Source organism: Loxodonta africana, chromosome 1 (assembly GCF_030014295.1).
Source record: "Loxodonta africana isolate mLoxAfr1 chromosome 1, mLoxAfr1.hap2, whole genome shotgun sequence".
Lineage (NCBI taxonomy): Eukaryota > Metazoa > Chordata > Mammalia > Proboscidea > Elephantidae > Loxodonta > Loxodonta africana.
In genome coordinates this window covers 203,905,300-203,929,568 of record NC_087342.1, presented here as the reverse complement: position 1 = coordinate 203,929,568, position 24,269 = coordinate 203,905,300, and the positions used below count along the sequence as shown (strand labels likewise).

At 38.1% G+C, this 24,269-nt stretch overlaps 1 protein-coding gene across 3 annotated transcripts in view; it reads right to left on the bottom strand.

Moving 5' to 3' along the window:
* Positions 1-24,269, bottom strand: part of PDE7B (phosphodiesterase 7B) — a 377,725-nt gene that overhangs the window by 36,888 nt on the left and 316,568 nt on the right. For all 3 annotated transcript variants that reach the window (XM_064291204.1, XM_010590438.3, XM_010590476.3), the window contains 2 exons: positions 3,722-3,873; positions 1,590-1,653 (listed from right to left, as the gene is read on the bottom strand). In XM_064291204.1, the coding sequence (XP_064147274.1) occupies positions 1,590-1,653; positions 3,722-3,873 (216 nt within the window). The remainder of the gene's footprint in view (positions 1-1,589; positions 1,654-3,721; positions 3,874-24,269) is intronic.

Below are 24,269 nucleotides of genomic sequence, written 5' to 3'. Positions count from 1 at the left end.
AGTGACTTGAAACATTCCTTAAGTCATTTTTAATTGTTTCTTACATTTACAGGGGTTTCTAAACCACCATATTGCTTAATATTCATAGTCTATTCTTCCTATGAAAAAATCACCCATGTAGAGACTTGACTATAACATATTTGATATTTTATACAGAGATACAAAACTGAAGCTATAATAACTTGTGAGCATTCAAGAAATGCTATTTATTTAAGAACAACAATTTTGAATTTAAAAAGCATTAGAGAGTTTATGAAGCCTTCAAAATAGGCCAGAAAGATGATTGGATGTCTTCAATGAGAAAGTAGATGTTGCCTAAGCATACTCTTCCAGGTTACCTGATTCTGTGGGTCTCTGCAACTTTTATTGTCTGCGCTACTCCCCAACTCTCTGAATTGTAGATAACAGACAGTATTGCAAAAGGATTCTTGTTCATATATGTGCAAATAAATTTAGTCAGGTGGAAATACAATTGATTCCCACCCCCTCAGTGTTTTGCAGCTACTTATAAACTCATTTCTGCATTTTTTATTGCTTATATATTTGCAGTTCTTTGAATTCGCCTTTGAACCAGTTGTAGTATCTTACTGGATCTCTAAATAACTGAGAAGTAAAAATCTTTGACATGTGTTCATTTTATATTTGTGACAGCCATGATAATACTCTCTTTTAGCAAACAGCATTTAACAAATTCTTTTGGTTAACAGTTAGTTTCATTTACTAGTTGATTTGAGCAAAGCGAAAGGCAAGATTATGAAGTCCATCCCTATGTGGTCTAGTTGGCTTTCCTCAATACAAAGCCATGTTTCTTAGTCTTAGGCTGTATCTCTTTCAAACTTACTTTATTCGCCAAATAATGGAATGGTAGAAAACCATCTGTAATGATTTAAAGCACAAATCTGGTCGATGGTGGGACATAAAAAGGTCAGCACTAAATGTGATGTATTTCATTGGCTTCCTAAATTTATCAGCTTTTGTTTAACGGGCAAATAAAAATATCATAAGATTTCATTATTTTCTTAAAGAACGCCTCTAGAGACACAAAAATTTAAAAAGTGAAACTAGTGTGAACGTCTGCTTTTTCCTTCCACTGCAGCCTAAGCTTTTACACTCCCTCTTCCATGTTCATTTTCTTCTGAAGATGTCAAATGTGTCTGAATGATACCAGCAATGGGGCCGACTCAGCTCACTTAATAAGGTACACCAACACCCTGCCCTGCAAGAGTCAGGGCCAATCAGATGTACTTTGTGTTACTGGTTTTCATTGACCAACAATGAATTTCCTACTTTTAGATATGGCCAAAGTATTCTGCAAAGAAAGAATCTAATCTGTGGTTTTCAAATTCCTTTGGGATCATCAAGGTCAGAAGGAAATTGCCTTAAGATTCTAAGGCCAAGTTCAGTCTTCCGTCTTCACTGGAATTAATTTCTTTTGCCCTGGACCTTTTTGAATCGACTTTAGATTTGCGAAAGAGGAGGAAGAAAGAAGAGAGAATAACAGAGTGTTGAAAAATAAATTTTGTTTTTCATGAAATTAATCCCACTTTATGGTGTGTATTTTAGGGAGACAGTTCTTTTGGGCGACTTACCATTTGTCAAGCGATCAAACAAGAAAATGTCAAAATCCCACATTCCCACTTTGGACAGCATATGCTGAAAAGGCAAACAGACAACAGCACTCAAATGAATCATACTGGAGACACAAACATTGACTCTGAGACATAGTGAATTAAACAATCAAAAAGTTGAAAATAGTAGCTTACTACTCTCTGTGTACTACTGGGTATAGTGAAACAAATCTTACTTTTCACTAATAACAACAGTGTGTAAGGGAATGCACTCTGGGATTAGACAGCCTGGTCCAATGGCAGCCGTGCCTTTTACTAACTATGAGATGTTGGGCAAGTTCCTTCACCTTTCTGCACTGCAGTTTCCTAAACTGAATAATGCCGCTGGCAGTATTATCTACCTGAGAGAGTTGTTGTGAGGATTAAATAATGTAATACACAGGAAGTACTTAGAACGGTGTTGGTCATAGCGAGCATGAACATGTTAGGTAACTGTTAAATTGAAGTTTAGTAACATCTCTACGTCACAAACTACTATCCACTTAAGGAAAGAGGTTTTCTCAAAATGTGAAAAAAAAAAAAAAAAAATCAGGTCAAAATAATTGCTGAGCACATGAATCTGCTCTATGTGGACTGAATTCATAATTAACCACTATAATAGACAGGAGAAGGAAGGGTGGGCAATAGCAAATATTGAATAACTTGAAGACCTCCTGTTCAATGTAGGTTTATTATTCTACTTTTTTTTTTTAATACACCGTTCTTAGAATTAGATGATATTAACTCTCAGTTAGACACAAGGTTCCAGTTGTTGATTCTGCTCCATTATAGTTCCTGTGGCTGCACCTTTCTTCCTTCCCATAGTCATTGACTCGAGGAAAAGACCTCTTCCTGCCCCTGAATGGGTTCCCTGTGCCCTACCATAATATCCAAAGTTCTTGGCATTGCACACAAAGGCCTTCGCTTTGTGTGAAAATGAAGAGATAGCAGGTTATTTTTGAGGTCTAGATTGGGTGAGCATTTCACCCAAGTCATACAATCCTAAAGGCAGGGCAGTGCTCACTCGTGGACCATCTGCGGGTGGGGGGAGCTTAGTCTTGCTTTTCTCCAAACAAACATTCACCCAATCTCAGCCCTAGGGGTTTTAGAAGGGGTGATTTTTTTCCCCCCTTTTGTAGATCTGATGCTGGGAATTAGTGCTTCTGTCATTACGTGCTGCTCATTTCTTAACAGTGTATATCACGGTATGTAGGAGTCCCTGGGTGGCACAAATGGTTAAGTGCTTGGCTGCTAAACAAAAGGTTGGCAGTTCAAATCCACCTGGAAGAATGGCCTGGTGATCAACTTCCAAAGAATCAGCCATTGAAAACCCTATGGAGCATAGTTCTACTCTGAAACACGTGGGGTCGTCATAAGTAAGAATCGACTCAGTGGTCACTGGTTGCTTTTGGTTGTTATGATTGTATATATTTCTTAATAGCATTTAGATAGTATTGCTTAGCATATAAACTATGAGATACTAACTTTGACTTCTGTTTAAACTGGGGCAGTTTATTCCTGAAATTTAGATTCCTTTGTCAGTTTGAGCTAGAGATAACATGAAAACTTCTTTTAAAGTGTTGCATATTAATTTCCACCCTATCCAGATTGGAGTATTGCACAAATAATTGTAAAATTAGTAAAAATTATCTGAATTAATTAAACATTGTTAAAAGGACAATGCACCGTATTATTAGCCCAAAGCGAAACAGTCGACAGTTACTGGGTACATTTCAGGGTAGTTGGTCCAATGAGATAATTCAATGGCTGACAAATTTTTACTTATACTCGCTTTGGTGATCTACCAGTCCAGCATTCTACTTAGTCTTGTGCTAATGTGCTTATAAAAATGAAAATAGGTAGCATGTGCTAGGCATGAGTATCTTAAGCATGTAAATACGCTTTACTTCATTTATCCTCGTATCAACACTAGGGGGTGGGTATTTCTATTCACTTCATTTTTTATAGTGAGGAGGAAGTCCAGGCTCATTGAGCAACTAGCCCAGCATCACAGAGCTCCTCTGTGGTAGAAGCAGTATTCACACCCAGGTGCTTGGGGCTCATGCTCTTGGCCACTGTTCTGCCATAAGGAGACAAAGGTGTTGCTAGCTCACCCTTGCTTGTCCCAGGTAGTCTTCATCCAGCAGGTGGAGAGGGGCTTGTGGTATAATTCCACGAAGCAGCCTCGATGCATGGAAGTATCTTTGAAAGCTTAACAGTCTTTTCACCTTTTTCTTGGTGCCAATTTCCCCTGAGTGTGTTGTATCTGTGGAAAGTAATCAAATTCAGAAGTTTCTATATTAAAAAAGATTATTTTTCTTTATATAAAAATATAATGTATTAAAAAGGAGAGAAGTTTAAAAGATGTTCTCTATGCTTTCTTGAATAGTCTATTTAACTCTGTATTTGACGTTATTGTAGAACAAAAATGGTATTTCTTATACTATGCATTTATTAAAATGTCAAGGCATTTTGAACATAATTTTGGAAGACATGAAATATGTGAATTAAAAACTTCATTTTGTCATTAATGATGCCAGTACCACAGTAAGTGAATTTCTGACACTTTGGCACGCACTTAAAACGAACTGTTAGGTTTCTTCTGAGGCTCAACTACTTAGACCAGGTTCTTAGTCTACATTTGCTCTAGTTTTATCAAATCCTTCATATGAATTAGAAAAGTTGAGAATACACCATCTTAGGCAGGAAGAAAATGTTTCCTAACTTCCCAGGAAAATCAGTGACAAGAAATCAATAATCTTGGCACAGAAATGACCTAGATTCCCTGACAAGAATTACGCTGATGAATGAACCACTTTATTCTGAACTTTGATTCCATAATTTTTACTTTTTATTGGTGTGTATTCTCTAGTACTGGTGGCCATAAAAATCTGATCTGGTCAGTAGAAGTGTTTTAACTATCACGTCACATGCGCCTTTCAAAACTTGACTGTTGACATCATGGCTATTTTCCAGATATACCCCAAGTACATTATTTGAGTGTTTGTCAAGGTATGTTTTATCTCAGACGAAATTCTACGAATCACTCTAGGGTCATATAAGTGCCATTTGCTGCCAATTTTGGATCTGGAGTTAATTTAACGGTCTAGTAGGAAAATAAACAGCTCGTATATAAAGTGATTTTGGTTTATTTCATTCCTCTTCCCATCTTCCCTTTTTCTCTATGGGACTGAAAATCACAGTGGATGCCAGAAGCAAAGAAAACAATGGGCAGGATCCTCCTTAGCAATGTAGCTCTCCCCAGTGGCTGTGAATTACCCAAATCAGTTCATTGCTTAGTTGGTATTATACATGCAAAGGTATAATTTAGGGCAAGCAAAACCCACTGTTCTCTGGAAATGCTGCCTGATTAAAAATTATTTTATTTTAAAATAGATCTAGATTTCATGTGTGGGAAGAGGCAAACAAGAACATACTGAGATAAGTGGAGTACAACCGAAATTGGGTGTTTAGCACACACCAGTATTAAATAAAATACGTGGACTCCATTCTATTGGTGGGTTCTCATTTCTGTCAGTTTATGGAATCAAAGTTCAGAATAAAGTGGTTCATTCATCAGCATAAATAAATAGACACATAAATAAATACATAAATTAATAAATACATGAATGAATGAATGAATGAGCAAATGAACAAATAAATAAATAGTGGTCACTAGGGGGCAGGCACTGTTGCATATGTTTGGGATACTTCAGCGAGCAAAACAAAAATCCTTGCCCTCATGGAGCTTACATTCTACCAGGAGAGAGACAGATAATAAACCATAAACATAAAAAGTAAATAAATTATATGATGTGTTAGAATAAGCGCTTTGGGGAAAAAAAAGGAAAGCAGGGAACAGGGGATCAGGAGTTTTGTGTTGGGGTGGTCAGAGCTGGCCTCATTAGAGGGTTCAATTTGATCAAAATTTTGAAGGAGATGAGAGAGCTGGTCAAGAAGATATCTGGGAAAACACCTTCCATACAGAGGAAATAGCCATAGAATGAACACCCTAAAGTGGGAGCGTGCCTGGTGTGCTGGCGTGTGGGGGAAACACTAGGAGGTCAGTGTGGCTAGAGAGCAGAGAAAAGGGGAGAAGACTAGAAGATGAGGGCTTAGAGGGAAGTAGGGCATGAAAATTATGTAGGGTCCTGCAGGCCATTGCAAGGACTTGGGCTGGATTCTGAGTGAAATGCGGGGCTCCTACAAGGTTTGAGCAGAGAAGTGACCTGATAACACTTTCATTTTAAAAGAGGCATCCTGGCTGCTGTGCTGAGAACAGATTGTAGGTGTAATGCTTGATGCAGGGAGATCCCTTGAGACTACTGAAATGCTCCAGGCAAGATACGGTGGTAACTCAGAGCACAGAGGTAAGCGGTGGTGGGAATGAAAGTGGTGGGATTCTGAATATAATTTGGATGCTACCAAGTGTTTGGCCTGAATAACTGAGAGAATGGAGCTGCCAGCACCTGAGATGGAGAAGGTTGTAGCTGGAACAGGTCTGGAGTGGATTTTAATTTTGTGCATATATTTGGCTGTCTATTAGGAATTTGGTTGAAGATGTTGAGTAGAAATAAAGATATAAAACCCAGAGCTTGGGGAATAAGAAGAGGGAGCCCTGGTGGCAAAGTGATTAAGCGCTTGGCTGTTAACCAATAGATTGGAGGTTAGAAAACACTAGCCACTCCTTGGGAGAAAGATGTGGCAGTCTGCTTCTGTGAAGATTTACAGCTTTGGAAACCCTATGGGGCAGGTCTACTCTGTCCCGAGGGTCACTATCGGTCAGAATTGACTTGATGGGAATGGGTTTGGTTTTGGTTTGGGGAAAGAAGAGTGGGCTAGTGTAAGGAGTCCTGGTAGTACAATGATTAAGTGTGCAGCTCTAATGGAAAAGTTGGTGGTCCTGACCGTTTCTCCCAGGGAGAAAGATGTGACGACTTGCTTCTGTAAAGATTGTTGTTGTTGCTGTGTGCTGTTTGAGTTGATGCCGACTCATAATGACCCTATATGACAGAGTAGAACTGTCCCATAGGGTTTCCTAGGCTGTAATAGTTATGGAAGCTGATTGCTAGGTCTTTTCTCTGGAAGAGCAGCTGGTAGATTTGAACTGTCAACCTTTTGGTTAGCAGTCGAGCACTTGACCATTGTGCAACCAGGGCTATATTATACATACATATCTATCTGTCTATTCATCCATCCATCCGTCCATCCATCCATCCATCTGTACATATAAACATATATATAAAACCAAACCTGTTGCTGTTGAGTTGATTCCAACTCATAGCAACCCTATAGGACAGAACTGCCCCGTAGGGTTTCCAAGGAGTAGCTGGTGGATTTGAACTGCCGACCTTTTGGTTAGTAGCCATAGCTGTTAACCACTGCACCACCAGGGCCTTATATGTGTGTGTGTGTATATATATATATATCCTATTTTTTTTTTTTTTTTATGTATCTGTCAGTTTGTTGTACTGTGGGGGCTTGCGTGTTGCTGTGATTCTGGAAGCTATGCCACAGGAATTCAGATACCAGCAAGGTCACCTGTGGTGGACAGGTTTCAGCTGAGCTTCCAGACTGAAGAAGGAAGAAGGACCTGGCAGTCTCCTTCTGAAAAGAATTAGCCAATGAAAACTTCATGAATATAGCAGCGGAATATTGTCTGATACAGTGCCGGAAGATGAGCCCCCAAGATTGGAAGGCACTCAAAAGACAACTGGGGAAGAGCTGCCTCCTCAAAGTAGAGTCGACCTTAATGACATGGATAGAGTCAAGCTTTTGGGACTTTAATTTGCTGATGTGGCGAGACTCAAAATGAGAAGAAACAGCTGCAAACATTCATTAATAATCAGAATGTGGAATATACAAAGTTTGAACCTAGGAAAATTAGAAATCATCAAAAATGAAATGGAATGCATAAACATCAATATCTTAGGCATTAGTGAGCTGAAATGGACTGGTATTGGCTATTTTGAATCAGACAATCATGTGGTCTACTATGCCAGGAATGACAAATTGAAGAGGAATGGCATTGCATTCGTTGTCAAAAACAACATTTCAAGATATATCCTGAAGCACAACACTGTCAGTGATAGGATAATATCCATATATCTACAAGGAAGGCCCATTAATACAACTATTATTCAACTTTATGCACTAACCACTAAAGCCACACATGAAGAAATCGAAGATTTTTACTAGCTTCTGCGGTCTGAAATTGATCGAACATGCAATCAGGCTGCATTGATAATTACTGGTCATTGGAATGTGAAAGTTGGAAAGAAAGAAGAAGGATTAGTTGCTGGGAAATATGGCCTTGGTGATAGAAACGATGATCGCATGATAGAATTTTGCAAGACCAACGACTTCTTCATTGCAAATACCTTTTTTAACCAACATAAATGGTGACTATACACATGGACCTTGCCAGATGAAATACACAGGAATCAAATCAACTACATCTGTGGAAAGGGACGATGGAAAAGCTCAATATCATCAGTTAAAACAAGGCCAGAGGCTGACTGTGGAACAGACCATCAATTGCTCATATACAAGTTCAAGGTGAAACAGAAGAAAATTATAACAAGTCCACAAGAGCCAAAGTACGGCCTTGATTATATTCCACCTGAATTTTTTTTTAATTAATTTTTATTGTTCTTTAAGTGAAAGTTTACAAATCAGGTCAGTCTTTCATACAAAAATTTACATACACCTTGCTATACACTGCTAATTGCTCTTTCTCTAATGAGATAGCACAGTTCTTCCCTCACTCTCTCTTCTCGTGTCTATGCGGGTAGCTTCTGGTCCCCTGTGCTCTCTAATCTCCCCTCCAGACAGGACATGCCAACATAGTCTCATGTGTCTACTTGATCCAAGAAGCTCTTTCTTCATCAGTATCATTTTCCATCCCATATTCCAGTCCAATCCCTGTCTGAAGAGTTGATTTTGGAAATGGTTCCTGTCTTGGGCTAACAGAAGGTCTGGGGACTGTGGCCTCCGGGGTTCTTCTAGTCCCAGTCTGACCATTAAGTCTGGACTTTTTATGAGAATTTGGGGTCTGCATCCCACTGCTCTCTCAGGGGTTCTCTGTTGTGTTCCATGTCAGGGCAGTCGTCAGTTTTGGCTGGGCACCGTCTAGCTCTTCTGGTCTCAGCTGATGTAGTCTCTGGTTTATGTGGTCCTTTCTGTCTCTTAGGCTCATAATTACCTTGTGTCTTTGGTGTTCCTCATTCTTCCTTGCTCCAGGTAGGTTGAGACCAACTGATGCATTTTAGATGGCCGCTTGCTAGTGTTTAAGACCCCAGACGCCACTCTCCAAAGTGGGAAGCAGAATGTTTTCTTAATAGATTTTATTATGCCAATTGACTTAGATGTCCCCTGAAACCACAGTCTTCAAACCCCTGCCCATGCTACACTGGACTTTGAAGCGTTCAGTTTATTCAGGAAACATCTTTGCTTTTGGTTTAGTCCAGCTGTGTTGATCTCTCCCGTATTGTGCATTGTCTTTCCCTTCGACTAAAACGAAACTTATCTACTATCTAATTAGTGAATACCCCTCTCCCTCACTTCCTCCCTCCCCCATCTCGTAGCCATCAAAGAATATTTTCTTCTCTGTTTAAACTATTTCTCCAGTTCTTATAATAGTGATCCTACACAATATTTGTCCTTTTGCAACTGACTAATTTCACTCAGCATAATGTCTTCCAGATTTCTCCATGTTATGAAATGGATTCATCATTGTTCTTTATTGATGCGTAGTATTCCATTGTGTGAATATACCATAATTTATTTATCCATTCATCCATTGATGGGCACCTTGGTTGCTCCCAACTTCTTGCTATTGTAAACAGTGCTGCAGTGAACATGGGTGTGCATATATCTGTTCATTGCAAAGGCTCTTACTTCTCTAGGATATATTCCAAGGAGTGGGATTGCTGGATCGTACGGTAGTTCTATTTCTAGCTTTTTAAGGAAGCGCCAAATCGATTTCCAAAGTGGTTGTACCATTTTACATTCCCACCAGCAGTGTATAGGTGTACCAGTCTCTCCACAATCTCTCCAACATTTATTATTATGTGTTTTTTGGGCTAATGCCAGCCTTGTTGGAGTGAGATGGTACCTCATTGTAGTTTTGATTTGCATTTCTCTAATGGCTAATTATCGTGAGCATTTCCTTATGTATCTGTTAGCAGCCTGAATGTCTTCTTTAGTGAAGTGCCTTTACTCATTTTTAAATTGGGTTATTTGCCTTTTTGTAGTTGAGTTTTAGTAGGATCATGTAGATTTTAGAGATCAGGTGCTGATCGGAAATGTCACTGCTAAAAGCTTTTTCTTACTCTGTAGGTAATCTTTTTACTCTTTTGGTGAGGTCTTTGGATGAGCATAGGTGTTTGATTTTTAGGAGCTCCCAGTTATCTGGTTTCTCTTCTGCATTTTTAGTAATGTTTTGTTTACTGTTTATGCCATGTATTAGGGCTTCTAATGTTGTCCCTATTTTTAGTTCCATGATCTTCATTGTTTCAGATTTTATGTTTAGGTATTTGATCCATTTTGAGTTAGTTTTTGTGCATAGTATGAGGTATGGGTCTTGTTTCATTTTTTTGCAGATGGATATCCAGTTATGCCAGCACCATTTGTTAAACAGACTGTATTTTCCCCATTTAACTGACTTTGGGCCTTTGTCAAATGTCAGCTGCTCATATGATCCCACCTGAATTTAGAGATCATCTCGAGAATAGATTTGACACTTGAACACTAATGACCAAAGACCAGATGAGTTGTGGAATGACATCAAAGACATCATGAAGAAAGCAAGACATCATTAAAAAGACCAGAAAGAAAGAAAAGACCAAAATGGATGTCAGAAGAGACTCTGAAACTTGCTCTTGAACCTCGAGCAGCTAAAGCAAAGGAAAGAGTTAATGAAGTGAAAAACTGAACAGAAGATTTCAAAGGGGCGCTCGAGAAGACCAAATAAAGTATTATAATGTCATGTGCAAAGAGCTGGAGATAGAAAACCAAAAGGGAAGAATATGCTCAGCATTTCTCAAGCTGAAAGAACTGAAGAAAAAATCTGAGTCTTGAGTTGCAATAATGAAGGATCCTATTGGGAAAATATTAAATGATGCAGAAAGCATCAAAAGAAGATGGAAGGAATACAGAGTCATTATAACAAAAAGAATTGGCCGAGGTTCAACCATTTCAAGAGGTAGTATATGATCAGGAACCAGTGGTACCGAAGGAAGAAGTCCAAGCTGCACTGAGGGCATTGGGGAAAAACAAGGCTCCAGGAACTGATGGAATACCAGCTGAGATGTTTCAACAAACAGATGCAGTGCTGGAAGTACTCACTCGTCAATGCCAAGATATTTGGAAGACAGCTACCTGGCCAACTTACTGGACCCAGAAACCAACCCAGTGCCGTTGAGTCGATTCTGACTCATAGCGACTTACTGGAAGAGATCCATATTTACGCCTATTGCCAAGGAAGGCGATTAAACCAAATAGAAAATTATCGAACAATATCATTAATATTACACCCAAGTAAAATTTTGCTGAAGATCATTCAAAAGTGGCTTCAGGAGTATATTGACAGGGGACTGCCAGAAATTCAGGCTGGATTCAGAAGAGGACATGGAACTAGGGATATCATTGCTGATGTCAGATGGATCCTGGCTGAAAGCAGAGAATACCAGAAGGTTGTTTACCTGTGTTTTACTGGCTATGCAAAGGCATTTGACTGTGTGGATCATAACAAATTATGGATAACATTATGAAGAATGAGAATTCCAGAACACTTAATTGTGCTCATGAAGAACTTGTACTAAGATCAAGAGGAACTTGTTCAGACAGAAAAAGGGGACACTGTGTGGTTTAAAGTCAGGAAAAGTGTGCATCAGGGTTGTATCCTTTCACCATGCCTATTCAATCTGTATGCTGAGCAAATATCTGAGAAGCTGGACTATATGAAGAAGAATGGGGCATCAAGATTGAAGGAAGACTTATTAACAACCTGTGATATGCAGATGACACGACCTTGCTTTCTGAAAGTGAAGAGGACTTGAAGCACTTACTGATAAACATCAAAGACTACAGCCTTCGGTGTGGCTTACACCTCAACATAAAGATGACAAAAATCTTCACAACTGGAAGAAGAAGCAACATCATGATAAACAGAAAAGATTGCAGTTGTCAAGGATTTCATTTAACTTGGCTCCACAATCAACACCCATGGAAGCAGTAGTAAAGAAATCAAAACACACATTGCATTAGGTAAATCTGCTGCAAAAGACCTTTTTAAAGTGTTGAAAAGCAAAGATTTCACCTAGAAGACTAAGGTGCCTGACTCAAGCCATGGTATTTTCAATCATATCATATGCATGTGAAAACTGGATGATGAATAAATAAGACTGAAGAAGAATTGACGCCTTTGAATTGTGGTGTTGGAGAAGAATATCGAGTATACCATGGACTGCCAAGAGAACAAACAAATTTATTCTGGAAGAAGTACAACCAGAATGCTCCTTAGAAGCAAGGATGGTGAGACCACATCTTAAGTACTTTGGACGTGTTGTCAGAAGGGATCATTCTTTAGAGAAGGACATCATGCTTGGTAAGGTACAGTGTCAGCAGAAAGGAGGAGAAGCCTCAACGAGATGGACTGAAACAGGGGCTGCAACAATGGGCTTAAGCATACCAATGATTATGAGGGTGGCTCTGGACTGGGCAGTGTTTTGTTCTGTGGTAAGTAGGGTTGCTATGAGTTGGAACCAACTGGACAGCACCTGACAACAACAACAACAGATATACATATATATACCACCGCCTCCCTGTCAGTTTGTCGTACCGTGATGGCTTGCTTGTTGCTGTGTTGCTAGAAGCAATGCCACCCACATTTCAAATACTAGCAGGGTCACTCATGGTGGACAGGTTTCAGTGGAGCTTCCAGACTCAGACAGACTAGGAAGAAGGACCTGGATATCTAGTTCTAAAAAAATTGACCAGTGAAAACCTTATGAATAGCAGCCAAACATTGTCTGGTATAATGTCAGAAGGCAAGCCTTTCGGGTTGGAAGGCACTCAAAATCCAACTGGGAAAGAGCTGTCTCCTCAAAGTAGAAAAAGAAAAAAAAAAAAAAATGTTGCCATCGAGTCTATTCCGACTTATAGCGACATCAAAGTAGAGTCGACCATAATGATATGGATGGAGTAAAGCTTTTCGGGACCGTCATTTGCTGATAAGGCACAACTCAAAACAAGGAGAAACAGCTGCAAACATCCATTAATAATCAAAACGTGGAATGTACGAAGTATGAACCTAGGAAAATTGGAAGTTGTCACAAATGCAGTGGAATGCTTGAAGACAGAAAACCTAGGCATTAGTGAACTGAAATGGATTGGCATTGGCCATTTTGAATCAGACAATCATACGGTCTACTATGCAGAGAATGGCAAATTGAAGAGGAATGGCATCACATTCAATGTCAAAAAGAACATTTCAAGATCTATTCTGAAGGACAATGCTGTCTGTGACAAGAAAATGTCCATACGTCTACAAGGAAGACCAGTTAATATGGCTATTATTAAAATTTATGCACCAATCACTAATGCCAAAGATGAAGAAATTGAAGAGTTTTACCAACTACTGCAGTCTGAAACTGATCAAACATGCATTCAAAAAGCATTAATAATCACTGGTGACTAGAATGCAAAAGTTGGAAACAAAGAAGAAATCATCACTTATTGGAAAATATGGCCTGGTAATAGAAATAATGAGGGGGATCACATGAGGGAGTTTTGTAAGACAAATAACCTATTCACTGGAAATACCTTTCTGCAACATCATAAAGAGTGACTATACACATAAATGGATCCTGCCAAATGGAATACACAAGAATCAAATCAACTACATCTGTGGAAAGAGATGATGGAGAAGCTCGATATCATTAGTAAGAACAAAGCCAGAGGCTGACTGAGGCACAGACCATCAATTGCTCATATGCAAGTTCAAGGTGAAGTTGAAGAAAATTAAAATAAATGCACGAGAGTCAAAGTACAACTTTGAGTATATCCTACCTGAATTTAGAGATCATCTCAAGAATAGATTTGATGTGCTGAACACTAATGTCTGAAGCCCAGATAAGTTGTGGAATGACACCAAGGATATCATAGATGAAGAAAGCAAAACGTAATTAAAAAGACAGGAAAGACAGAAAAGATAGAAAAGATCAAAATGGATGTCAGAAGAGACTTTTAAACTTGCTTCTGAATGTAAGGTAGCTAAAGAAAGAATGGAGGAAATGATGAAGTAAAAGAGCTGAACAGAAGATTTCAAAGCATGGCTCGTGAAGACAAAGTAAAGTATTATAACGAAATGTGTAGACACAAAGAGGGAAGAACACAGTCAGTATTTCTCAAGCTGAAAGAATTTAAGAAAAAATTCAAGCCTCGAGTTGCAATATTAAAGGATTCTATGGGGCAAAATATTGAACGACACAAGAAGCATCAAAAGAAGAGGAAGAAATACACAACAATTTTAGGAGGTAGCATATGATCAAGAACTAATGGTACTGAAGGAAGAAGTCCAAGCTGCAATAAAGGAATTGGTGAAAAATAAGGCTCCAGGAATTGATGGAATACCAACTGAGGTGTTTCAACAAACAGATGCAACACTGGAAGTGCTCACTCATCTATGCTAAGAAATTTGGAAGACAGCTACCTGGCCAATCAACTGGAAGAGATCCATATATGTGCCCATTCCAAAGAAAGGTGATTCAACTTAACGTAGAAACTATTGAACAATATAATTAATATCACACAAAAGCAAAATTTTGCTGAAGATAATTCAAAAACAGTTGCAGTAGTATATCGACAGTGAACTTCCTGAAATTCAACCTGATTCAGAAGAGGTCATGGAATGACAGATATTATTGCTGATGTCAGATGGATCATGCCTGAAAATAGAGAATACCAGAAAGTGTTTGACTGACCATGCAAAGGCATTCGATTGTGTTGATCATAACAAACTATGGATAACATTACAAAGAATGGGAATTCCAGAACACTTAATTGTGCTCATGAGGAACCTGTACATAGATAAAGAGGCAGTTGTTCGAACAGAACAAGGGCATACTGCATGGTTTAAAGTCAAGAAAGGTGTTTGTGAGGGTTGTATCCTTTCACCATACTTATTCAATCTGTATGCTGAGCAAATAATCTGAGAAACTGGACTATATGAAGAAGAACGTGGCATCAGGATTGGTGGAAGACTCATTAACAACCTGCGTTATGTGGATGATACAACCTTGTTTGCTGAAAGTGAAGAGGACTTGAAGCACTTACTGATGAAGGTCAAAGACCACAGCCTTCAGTACGGATTACATTTTAACATAAAGAAAACAAAAATCCTCACAACTGGACAAAAAAGCAACATCATGATAAATGGAGAAAAGACTGAAGTTGTCAAGAATTTCATTATACTTGGGTCCAAAATCAAACCCACGGAAGCAGCAGTCAAGGAATCAAATGACTTATTGAATTGAGTGAATCTGCTTCAAAAGACTCCAGATGTTAAAAAGCAAAGATGTCACCTTGAAGACTAAGGTGCGCCTGACCCAAGCGGTCATATTTTCAATTGCCTCATATGCATATAAAATCTGGACAATGAATACAGAAAACTGATGAAGAATTGATGCATTTGAATTATGGTGTTGGAGAAGAATATTGAATGTGCCATGGACTGCCAGAAGAATGAACAAATCTATCTTGCTAGAATGCTCCTTAAAGGTAGGACGGTGAAAATTTGTCTTATGTACTGTGGACATGTTATCAGGAGGGACAAGTCGCTGGAGAAGGACATCATGCTTGGTAAAGGACCAGCGGAAAAGATCCTCAATGAAATGGATTGGTACAGTGGCTGCAACAATGGACTCAAACGCAGCAACGATTGTAAGGCTGGTGCAGTTTCGTTTTGTTTTACATGAGGTCACCATGTGTCAGAACCGACTCAACGGCGTCGAACAACAATATCACAGTTGAATAAAAAGCACACAAATCGGAGACTGAGTTTTGGGGCACTTCAACATTAAAAGGGAGCAGACAAGAGTGGGACAAAGCAAAGGAGACTGAGAAGGATGTCCCATGAGGTAGAAAGAAAACCAAGAGAATATCATTTTCTGAAAGACTAGTGAAGGTCATATCGCTAGGAAGATGGTGTGATCACCAGGATTAAGTGGTGCTTTTTTAGGTGCAATGAAGACTGAGACTTGACCATGGATGTATAAATTTGTCAAGATTCATGGAGCTGTACTCTTAGAACCAGTGCATTTTATTGCATGTCTAAAAGCAACAACATCCTGGTGACAATGAGTACAATCAGCGCTCAGATTTTGGTTTCTAAAAATGATTTCTCATTAAAAGGTACCAGACCACTTCGATGAAATGGCTGATTCTAGGGCTGGGGTGAAGAAAGTACAAGACACACTGTAAAATCTTATTATACCAGAAGATAAGGCGGACCTCAAAAAGTGGTAGGATTATTTAAAAATGACAGAGGAGACAAGTTGAAGTGTATCTCTCTGATCAAATATAGGAAAATCTGAAAATCAAAATGAATAATGGAAGAATGGCTTATAAACCATTGACTGAAATAAAAATCTATGACTGCATACTGATCATAAGCAAATAAGTAAATAAATAAGGAGAAGGGAAAGCTCTTTCTTGCAAAGAATTCCAACCAATAAATGTGGAAAAATAATAGAATTTCACCATTTTGCAATCATCAATAGTTAATAACTGATTCAGGCAAAAATCACCAATGGATGCTAGAATTATTAAGTGAAAATTTAGAAAGCAACAGGAAAATTATGTAGTCTTAAAGTATCTCTCACAGATTACATATTAATTGGAAAAAGAAAAATGGTAGCTCTGCAGTGGGCCAGTCCAGAGCAGGGCACCATTTTCACTAAGGAGTCAAAGTTAGCATTGCCAACGATGGGAGATAGTGACATTAGGTGCTTCCTGATGTAATACCCTGAGGACAAAACATGTAGTGTTCCTCCCCAAAGCGCACATCTGAACCTAACAAAGAGAAAATATCAGAATAAACCACATTGAAGGATACCGTACGAAACAACTAGCCTGTGTATACTTTTCAAAAATGTCAATGTTGTAAAAGTCAAAGATAGCCTGATGTATTATTTCATAATATCAGATCCCAAAGAGATAGTGCGACTAAATGCAGTGTGTGCTCCTGAATCTGAGTCTGGATCAGAGGAAAAACTTTCATAAACAACATTATTAGGACAATTTGTAAAATTGGGACATGGACTTACAGGAGATTACAGTATAGCTCTACATTTTATGAATTTGAAAACTGAATTGTGATTATATAAAAGAAATACATGCTGAAATATTTAGAGATAAAGAGGTACGATGGATGCAACTAATTCTCAAGAGGTTCAGAAGAACTACATCGTGGTAAGGCAAAAAGGGCAAAACATCACGACTGGTGCGTTGCTGTGAAGACGGATGAGTGTTTTGTTCTATTCTTTCGAATTTTCTGTACCTTTTAAATTATTTTATATGAAAGGGTTTAAGAAAAGAGAGATAGTGGGAGAGAAATATGAAACTACAATATCAAGTATTGACAGCTCTTTGAAGTTTTGCTATGAAAGGGAGCGAAGAAAATGTAATAGTTCTAGATAAAATGAAATCAATTATTTTAACAAATAAGTGAAATTAATTGTTCCTCTGTTATATAAAGCAAATATCCATACAACGATCTGTTTCAGTTTCATATTTTATGGCAATTCCTCCATTCTAAAATGCTAAAAGAAAATCTCCTCTATAGTTGAGTGTATGCTAGTGTTTACATAATAGAATCAGAAGCAAACAAGGTAACCCTGAATGATGGAAATATGCTACAAGCATAGCAAATAAAAATCATGGATTATTTCTTTTTAAAATTTTCATTTAGTCTTCCAAATGCGTAATACTTTAAGTAGATTTATGGTTAAGATAATGACACTTAAGTTACATATATATGGGTCGCTATGAATCGGAATCGAATAGATGACAGTGGGGTTTTTTTTTTTTACGTATATATGGTAAACGTAAAACCCAGTGCCATCAAGTCTATTCCGACTCATAGCGACCCTATAGGACAGAGTAGAACTGCCCCATGGAGTTTCCAAGGAGCGCCTGGCGGATTTGAACTGTTGACCCTTTGGTTAGCAGCCATAGCGCTTAACAACCATGCCACTAGCGTTTCCATGGTAAATGTAGATGCTGGGAAATAATGGTTTCTATTCACTAAAATTTTTATTCACTAAAATTAAGGAGCCCTGGTGACACAGCGGTTAAGCAGTTGGCTGCCAACTGAAAACTGGCAATTGCAACCCACCAGCAGTTCCAAGGGAGAAAAGACCTGGCCATCTGCTCCTGTAAAGAATACAGCCCTGGAAACACAATGGGGCAGTTCACCCTGTGGAATCAACTCAGTGGCAACAACTTTTCTTCTTCTTCTTATTTTTAGTCACTAAAACCACCATTTTGACTAATATATTAATGATACCAAGATCTGGAGATATTAAGTTTAGATTCATTTTGTCCTTAAACATAAAGAAGAAAACAGCAAGATTCTTTCCTTTCCTGCCTCTTTTTTTTCACCCTAGGGAAATAGTCCAACATGGCAGAATTTAGATCTCTTCTCATATTTTCTTTCTTTAAAATTTTGATATTTTGTTTCTCATGAGTTTTTTGCCTTAATTTTGATTTAAAAAAATATTGCATTAAAATATTATTTATCTTGATTACTAAATTTTTTGTTTCCCCCTTATATTTTATGCCTGCACCATTGCCTCACTGGTCTCATCCTTGTCCTAGCCCTGTCTTGAATCTTTGGAGTATAAAAAAAGCTCAGAAAATTAAAAAATTATTCATTAAAAAATAAATCCAGCCAATAAAATCTTCTTGTAGTTAATTTTTGATGGTAATATGTAGGTGAAAAAATGTAGCATCATTCACTGAGTGTGTTCACAAGTTTTTAACCAAACTGATTATAATGGTCGATATTCCTTATTTTTATACTTTCAAATTTACTGTCTTACATGGGCAACAAGATATCTACCAGATTTCAGTATTAATTAATTAATTAATTAGTGACCAATATTTTGTAAAACATCAAGGCAAACCATGACAATGCCGTTTAGCACTTCTCTCAGTTATTCTTTAATTGATAAGAAAAAAATTAAAAAGTGAGGTTGAATATCCACTTGCCCAAACAACAATAAATTAATTTTCTTATTTAAGGACAAACATAAAAAAAAAAAAAAAATCCCTGATGGTAGTTCTCTAAGTGGGAGGAACATTCGATAATGCAAAAAAAAAAAAAAAAAGTCAATAACTTAATCTGGGGTAATGGTGATTCAGGGTAGAATTCTCTAGCTATCCATGTGAGAGGCTGGGGTTCGATTCCTGGCCAAAACACTTTGAGCTCAGTCACTGCCTGTCTGTCAGTGGAGACTTGCGTGTTGCTATAATGCTGAACAGGTTTCAGTGGAGCTGCCAGACTAAGATGCATTAGGAAGAAAGGCCTGGCAATCTACTTCTAAAAAAATCAGCCAATGAAAACTCTATGGATCACAATGGTCCAATCCCACTGCGTATGGGGTCGCCATTAGTTGAGGCCAACTCAACGGCAGCTAAAAACAGTAACAACTTATCAGTAATTATCAGTTAGGGAGCTATGTGAGATAATGAAAAACTAGGATACAAGGAGCTGAAGATGTAGTTGAGAGAAAAAACGGAAAAAATATATAAGAAGCAATCTGTGAGTAAAACAGCGTTCTGTGAAATGGCACTAGGAACTACATTTTGAAATATTGAAATGTGTGATGAAAGTATTGGATAAGAACAGACATATTTGCTTCTGAAAGAACTTTCAGTGACTAGCTAGCACATTTATTTTGATCATTAGGAGTTTGGTGACCTTCATTGCGGAATAGAAATGTAAATGATTAGCTTAGCTAAACTTACAGATAACCCTTTTTTTTTTTCAGCTAAATTCAGCTTGAGAAAATTAGGAGAGTGTTAGCAACATGCTTAGTAATGCTAGGTTGATTTAATACTCTTATGTAATTAAAAAATAATATTTTAAAGATATTCATAATTAACAGTGCTTTCTTGTTTGAATTTTATTGTTTTATGGACTACGGGTTCCTAGAGTTTCACTTGGAATAAGTACAAAAAGGGGCTCTAGAACGTTGCATTGCCTAAATCCCCTCATCTGTAGACACTGACCTCCAACTCCGAAATTCCTTTTCTGCTCATTTTGTTCATAACACTTTTATGAATATCACGAATATGTACATATTAACACATCTCTGCACTATTTAGATACTAATTTTAGCGTTTATATTGACAATTGCCAGTGGAAATTTGTAAATTTCACAAGTTGGTGTTGGCTTAAATACAAAAAATGTTAATAAAGTCTATTTTCATTTTGAGTGCCTTCTCTATGGATTGTTCTCTTTACAAGGGCTGATAAAATTTGGTACTAGGAGAAAGCTTACACCTAGGAAAACTCGGGGATAAAAAAACCAAAAGCCCACAAAACCTATAAGCACACTCATCTAATAAGGCTGGCCCTATCACGTGTACCTGGTTCCTTAAGCACAGTCTGTACTGACTGTTTCCAGAAGCTGAATAGTTGGTGACTGGTGCAGAAGGAGCTCAGGGGATACTGAGAGCAAAGAAAGGCTTTGTGTTGAAGTGAAGGAGCCCTGGTGGCACAGTGGTTAATGTGCTCAGCTGCTAACCGGAAGGTTGGCAGTTTGAACCCACCAGCTGCTCTGTGGGAGAAAGATGTGGCAGTCTGCTTCTGTAAAGATTTACAGCCTTGGAAACCCTGTGAGGCAGCTCTACCCGGTCCTATAGGGTCGCTGTGAGTTGAAGTCAACTTGATGGCAATGAGTTATTTTGAAGTGAGCAGAATTGGCCTGAAGCAAACACAAGGACACAACTACATAAACAAACAATGGTGACAACCAAAAAAAAAAAAAATCAGTATTTTTTAATAATTAATCCAACTGTACTTTTTTTGTGTGTGTTTGTTGTTTTTGAGAATATACACAGCGAACCATACACCAGTTCAACAGTTTCTACATGCACAATTTAGTGACATTGATTATGTTGGGTTTTGCAACCATTCTCGCCCTCCTTTCCTTATCCCTTCCTTGTAAACATAAACTCACTGCCCTCTAAGGCTCCTATCTATAATCTTTCCAGTTGCTGTCATCAATTCGATCCCATACAGATAGTTCTTAAAAGAGAGTAATGCTCAAGACATACCCTTTTTTACTAGTTAAGCTAAACTATTGTTCAGTTTTAAGATGACTTCAGGGGATATGTTTGGTTTAAGGTTTAAAGAGTATCTCAGAGCAATAGTTTCAGGGGTTCATCCACCCTCCACGGCTCCAGAAAGTCTGGAGAGCATGAGAATTTGAAATTCTGTTCTGTACTTTCCCCCTTTTGATCAGGATTCTTCTATAGAGTCTTTGATCAAAAAGTAATGGCAGCCAGGCATCATCCAGGTCTTCTGGTCTCATGGCAAAGGAGGCAGTTGTTCATGGAGGCAATTAGCCACACACTCCATATCCTCCTGCTATTCTTGACTCTCCTTTTTACTCTGTTATTGCAGGTGAATAGAGACCAACTGCTGTGCCTTGGATGGCCAGTGATGAGCTTTTAAGACCCCAGGAACTGCAGAATGAGCTAGGAGATAGAACAGTAGCACTAAACATGTTATTAGGCCAATTAACTGGGATGTTCCATGAAACCATGGCCCTAAACCTCCAAACCAAGGAACCAAATCCCATGAGGTGTTTGGTTGTACATAAGCAGCCTCAGTAGTTAGTCTTTTGTTATTGTTCTTATAAGTATAGCTATCACGACTTCTGCCAGTTCGATTTTTTTTACAGGTATACAACTTACTGACAGCAATTACAATAATCAGCTGTGCAACCCTACCCTTAATTCAATTTTCCATCACCGTTAACCTCCACTTTCCCCCTCCCTCCTTCCCTTGGCAACCACTAATAAACTTTGGTCTCTATACATATGCCTTTTCTTGTCTTTTTACGTAAGTGAAGTTATACAACATTTGTCCTTTTGTGATTGGCTTATTTCCCTCAGCATAATGTCTTTAAGCTCCATCCATACTGTAGCACGTATCAAGGCTTCATTTTTCCTACTGGCTGAGTAGTATTCCATTGCATGTATGTACCACGTTTTGTTTAGCCATTCATCTGTCGATGGGCATTTAGGTTGTTTAAACCTTTTGGTTATTGTGAAGAGTGCTGCAGTAAACATTGGTGTACAAACCTCTTTTTGAGTCTCTGCTTTCAAGTCTGTTGGGTATATATCTAGGAGTAAAATTGCTGGGTCATACGGTAGTTCTATTTTTAGTTTTTTTAGGAACTGCCACACTGTTTTCCACAATGGTTACACCATTTTGCATTTCTATCAACAATAGATAAGGACTCCAATTTCTTCACATCCTCATCAACATTTGCTATTTTCTGTTTTTCTAAAAAAAATTTTAATTTTAGCCATCCTAGTGGGATTAAAATGGTATCTCATTGTGGTTGTAATTTGTATCTCTCTGATAGCTAATGACGCTGAGCATTTTTTCATGTGTTTGGTGGAATCCAACTGAACTTTTAAAGTAATGTGTTATTATCTAATACTCTGATAATTATTGTAGTAATAATTATTGTAATGAAATTCCTGCCAGGTTAGTGACTACACATCTACTTTCTTTATTCTTCTCATAAGATTTTTAATATGTCTCATACTATAGCGTTATTGGTGTAAATAACTGATTACTCTCTGAGGCTAGAAACTATCTTATCAATCTCCGTGACCCCTTGTACCCCATTGCATGATCTTGTACATAATGGAAATTCAGTAAAAAAATTTGTGGACTTAATCATGGCTAAGAGCTATTTTTTTTTTTTTTTTTAAGAGCTATAGCTGCTAACCAAAAGGTTGGCAGTTTGAATCTGCCAGGCGCTCCTTGGAAACCCTATGGGGCAGTTCTACTCTGTACTGTAGGGTCGCTGTGAGTCAGGATCGACTCGACAGTAGTAGGTTTGGTTTTGGTTTTCTTCTAATTAGTTACAGAAACATCATCATCCAATGTCATTTTTGAATGATCAGCCAATTTATAAAGTGCAAGACGCAAAAATTTATGTTTTAGTGCTTGAAATCATTTTCTAAAACTCCACGATGGAGTTCCAGGGACCAGTTCCTCCTTCTACTACCCTTTCATTTGACTGACCTCTGCCATAGTTGGTGCAATGGTTAAGCACTCAGCTGCTAACCAAAAGGTTAGTAGTTCAAACCCACCCAGAGGCTCTGTGGAAGGAAGACCTGGTGATCTGCTTCCATAAAGATTATAGCCTGAAAACTCTACAGTGCAGTTCTACTTTGTCACATGGGGCTCCAAGAGCAGGAATGGACTCGACCACACCCAACAACAATACGTAGTACTCAGTGGTGACCTGTATGATTGCAAAGATCACCCAGATTTATTACCTGACTCTTCTTTTTAGGCTACAGGGTCTTGGAGAACATATTTCTTTAGCTTTCTTTGAATTTCTACAATATCCTGCAAGTTATAGGTGTTCAATACATGTTGATGGAACTGAATTTTGTTCCTAATGTGTGTGCTCCAGTTCCATGTCCAGGAGTGCTGAACCCTGGACAAACTGAGTTGCAATTCCAGCTTGAAATATGCAGTTTTAAAAGAGATGAGAAAAGGTTACTTAATTTGATGGTAGGTGTCTCTTATTGCTCTCTTATTTACTAGCTCAAGTTTTAGGAGCTTTGCAAACTGCAAAGTTAGTGGAGTTTCCCAGGATAGCAATTTTCTTCAAAGCATACACAAAGATTTTAAGATTAAAAATGCTGTTCTAGGATGCAGGTGTCCTGCAGATATAATTATTTAGTAGGCTACCTTAAAAGATTAAAAAAAAAAAAAGTCAGTAAAGAGGTTGAGTGTAGAAAATAATACCAATGGATTCCCAAATCTTACAATGTGGACTTCTCTGGTCTTTTTGAGAAGGCGCTAAAGATGCCAGTCTACACAGGAGACTAATGCTTATTTTAATGCATTAAACACTTTGATTCATTTTCATGTCCTTGGAGGAAACTCCATAATTCAGATTTGTCTCTCATGACTTTATTACTCAAATCCACCCTTTTAAAGTTTAGCATCTCTAGGAATTAATGTCTCCATTTTTCTGTGAAAAGAACCAGCTGCCAAAAAGCCTTTTGAAATAAAACACTGCATCTACTCCAACTTTTCAGAGATCATCAATGGACATTAAAGGGTCATATTTGTTTATTTCTTCCTGTATATTTCCTATATATATTTCCAGAATAGTTCCTGGGTGATGTAAACAGTTAACATACTCAGCTGCTAACCAAAGGTGCCCAAGAGGTACCTTGGAAAAAAGGCCTGGTGATCTACTTCCAAAAAATCAGCCATTGAAAACTCTATGGAGTACAGTTCTACAATGACACTCAAGGGGGTTGCCATGAGTCAGAACAAACTCAATAGCAACTGTTTTTTATTTCCTAGAAGTCAGAAAAAAGGGAGTA